This window comes from Mandrillus leucophaeus, unplaced genomic scaffold (genome assembly GCF_000951045.1).
Source record: "Mandrillus leucophaeus isolate KB7577 unplaced genomic scaffold, Mleu.le_1.0 Scaffold8, whole genome shotgun sequence".
NCBI classification, from domain to species: Eukaryota; Metazoa; Chordata; class Mammalia; order Primates; family Cercopithecidae; genus Mandrillus; species Mandrillus leucophaeus.
In genome coordinates this window covers 1,976,643-1,979,292 of record NW_012108696.1, presented here as the reverse complement: position 1 = coordinate 1,979,292, position 2,650 = coordinate 1,976,643, and the positions used below count along the sequence as shown (strand labels likewise).

The 2,650-nt window shown below is 60.9% G+C and overlaps 1 protein-coding gene across 1 annotated transcript in view; it reads right to left on the bottom strand.

Annotated features, from left to right (window-relative positions):
* LOC105530105 (hepatoma-derived growth factor-related protein 2) overlaps window positions 1–1,509 on the bottom strand; it is a 55,987-nt gene extending 54,478 nt beyond the window's left edge. The window contains exons 1-4 of the mRNA XM_011967468.1: window positions 1,443–1,509; window positions 1,014–1,072; window positions 579–682; window positions 347–485 (exon numbers count right to left, since the gene is read on the bottom strand). Of these exons, the coding sequence (XP_011822858.1) occupies window positions 347–485; window positions 579–682; window positions 1,014–1,072; window positions 1,443–1,509 (369 nt within the window). The remainder of the gene's footprint in view (window positions 1–346; window positions 486–578; window positions 683–1,013; window positions 1,073–1,442) is intronic.
* Window positions 1,510–2,650: the final 1,141 nt, after the last annotated feature.

Sequence of the window (2,650 nt, the reverse complement as noted above, 5' to 3'; positions counted from 1 at the left end):
CGAGACTGTCTCAAAAAAAAAAAAAAAAAGAGAAAAAAGAAACTTGGGCTGATTCTAAAGCAGGGGTTCTTGCCAGGGCTGATTCTGTCCCACTCCCCTCCACCCAGGGGACACTGGGCAATGTCTGGGGACATCTATCATCACCATGAATGGGGTGGGAGTGGCCTTGGCATGGAGTAGGTGGTGGCCAGGGACACTGCTCAGCACCTGCAGGGCCCCGAACGCCCCACCACAGGGAATGATCGCGCCCCATGTGTCCACAGTGCCCAGGCGAGAGACCCTGTCTGGAGGCCTCTTCTCGCCTCAGAAGCACCCTTCGCGCTCGCTCTCCACCGCGGGTACTCACCGGAGGGGCGCTGTAGCTGGCGTGGGGGTTGTTCTGGATCTCCCACAGCCCTTCATTGAAGCCTTTCCTCTTGTTGGGTTTCCCGTACTTGTCTTTACATTTGTCATAGGGGAACAGGTCCTTGGGTCCCAGGAAGGCTCTGGAGAAGGGAAATGGGGGCCAGTCTCAGGTGAGTGTGGCCACCCCAGGAGGCACCAGAGGAGAAAACCAAGCCCCAGCAGGGAACACTTACGTTTCGTGCGTGCCAAAGAAAAAGATGGGGTACTTGTTGGGTGGGGGCTTCACGGCGCCGTCAGCAATGTCATCGATCTGCAGTGAGAGGCCAGTCAGGGGCGGCTTTACCCACGGACCCAGGATATCACCAAGAAATCAGCCAAGTTACTTGGGGCAAATCACGCTGGGAGGAGGGAGGCCTTCAACCCGGGAAGCAGCAGCCCCTTCCCAATGGGAAGCTGCATTCTTCTGTGTCCCCTCCACTGCAAAGCTGTGCCTCATCCAGAGAGATCGCCCCTGACCGCAGGGAGAGAGCTGGCCCACCCAGGGCAGGTGCTCTACCTGAGCAAAGCCAGATCCGGCCCTCTGAAGCAACCAGGGGGTGGGGCCAAGCTCAGCATCTATGGACTCCCAGGACCTTCCCTGGGGACCCCTCCCGCAAAGAGGGGCTCACGGGTGGTCCCCCAGAGGATGCAGCTGGCAGCTCCAAGGATGCAGAGGGTGGGGGGTGGGCTACAAGAAACGGCCCTGAGCATCCAGGAAGTCCCACCCTCTCCCTGCAGGCCCATGGGCTCCGGCAGCTGTCAGTCACCTCCCCACTGGAGGCTAACAGCCCCTTCACTTCCAATCAGGTGCTTGGAAACGTCTGGGGCTAGGAGAGCAGGCTGGAGAAGGGGGGACGGGGTAGAGAAAAGCGAGTGCTCTGGGAAGAAGAGAGCTGGGAAAGGGAGGGAAGTGCCTGGAAAGTTGCATTGCTCTGGTCTCCCCCAAGAAAGTCAGCGCGAGCACAGCAGGCTAGAGCGGCTTCTCCGCTCCCAACACATTCCTTCCCCATCCACCTCTCCAGCTTCTGGGGGCTCCTGATCTTCCCTGCCCCACTCACCCAGCTTCCTTCTTGCTCGGGTCTCCTCGGAGCTACTCTCAGAGTCCTGGCCCCTGGGCTTGGCCATGGGCCGCCAGGCCCAGCATCCCTCTCCCACCAGAAGCATCCCAAACTCAGTCCACCCGAGGACCAGCCTGGAATGCTTCACAGGCCCCTTTTCCTCCTGCCTCACCCAGGACCCACCCACGGTACTCCAAGGCCCACCCATCCCAGCGGCAATGCCAGCTTCGGCCCTGGGCTAGTTCTGGACCAGGGCACCGTTTGGCCTCCCCTTCCACGGCCCCTCCCTGCTGCCCCAGCCTTCCACCCCCAATGCCAAATTCCTCAGTCCTGCCCGGCCAACTCTACCAACCTCAGCCCTGGGAGACTCAGCCCTAAGACCTGAGGATGACAAAAGCCTGGGGTCCCTGCTCCCCGCTGGCCTGTCCCGCTCAGGGCCTGGAACTCGCCCCCTCCACACCTGGGACTCCAAGGTGCAGAACATCCTTCAAGCCAGGACACCTGGGACTATCCAGGTCCTCGGGACCCCAGTTTTCATAAAGGGGCATCCAAGGTCCCCTCGGCCAGCCCCCTTCACTCAGATGCGCTCCCACTCCCTGGGCCTGGGCCTGTCTCCATTTCAAGCATTAGGGTTGGACCACCCCACCCTCAAGTCCCTCCAAAACCAGCTTCTACATCCTCCTCCCCACAGGGTGCCAGTTCCCAGGGTCCCCCAACAGCCCCGATGCTGACTTCATTCTAAGGTCTAGTTCCCTGAGTCCCAATGACCCTGTGAACAGAGCCTCCAGCCCCATTACCCCAACCCCAGCACTTCACTCAGAAGTCCCAGCTTCCCTTAGCCTTGATCCTCAACTTTCCCCCCATGACTGCCTCCTCCAACCGTGGACCCCTAGCACATGGCCCTCGGCCCCCCAGCCCCTCAAAATTGGGCTTCTCCAGGACCTGCAAGGGAGTGCTTCAGCCTCCCATCACATCTGACCCCTGGCCTCAAATCTCAAGTTACCCAGTTTTGCTCAAACTTGAACCTTGAGCCCTCAGGCCTGGGACCCCCAGACCCTCAGGCCCCAGACCCTCCCAGACACCCTGCACCTGGCTCCTCGAGGCACCCCGGACACCCCCAGATACACAAGGCGCGGCTCCCTCAGGCCTAGGGCCCCCAGACCCCCAGGGCGAGTTTCTAAGGCCCTACATACCCCTAGAACCCCAGG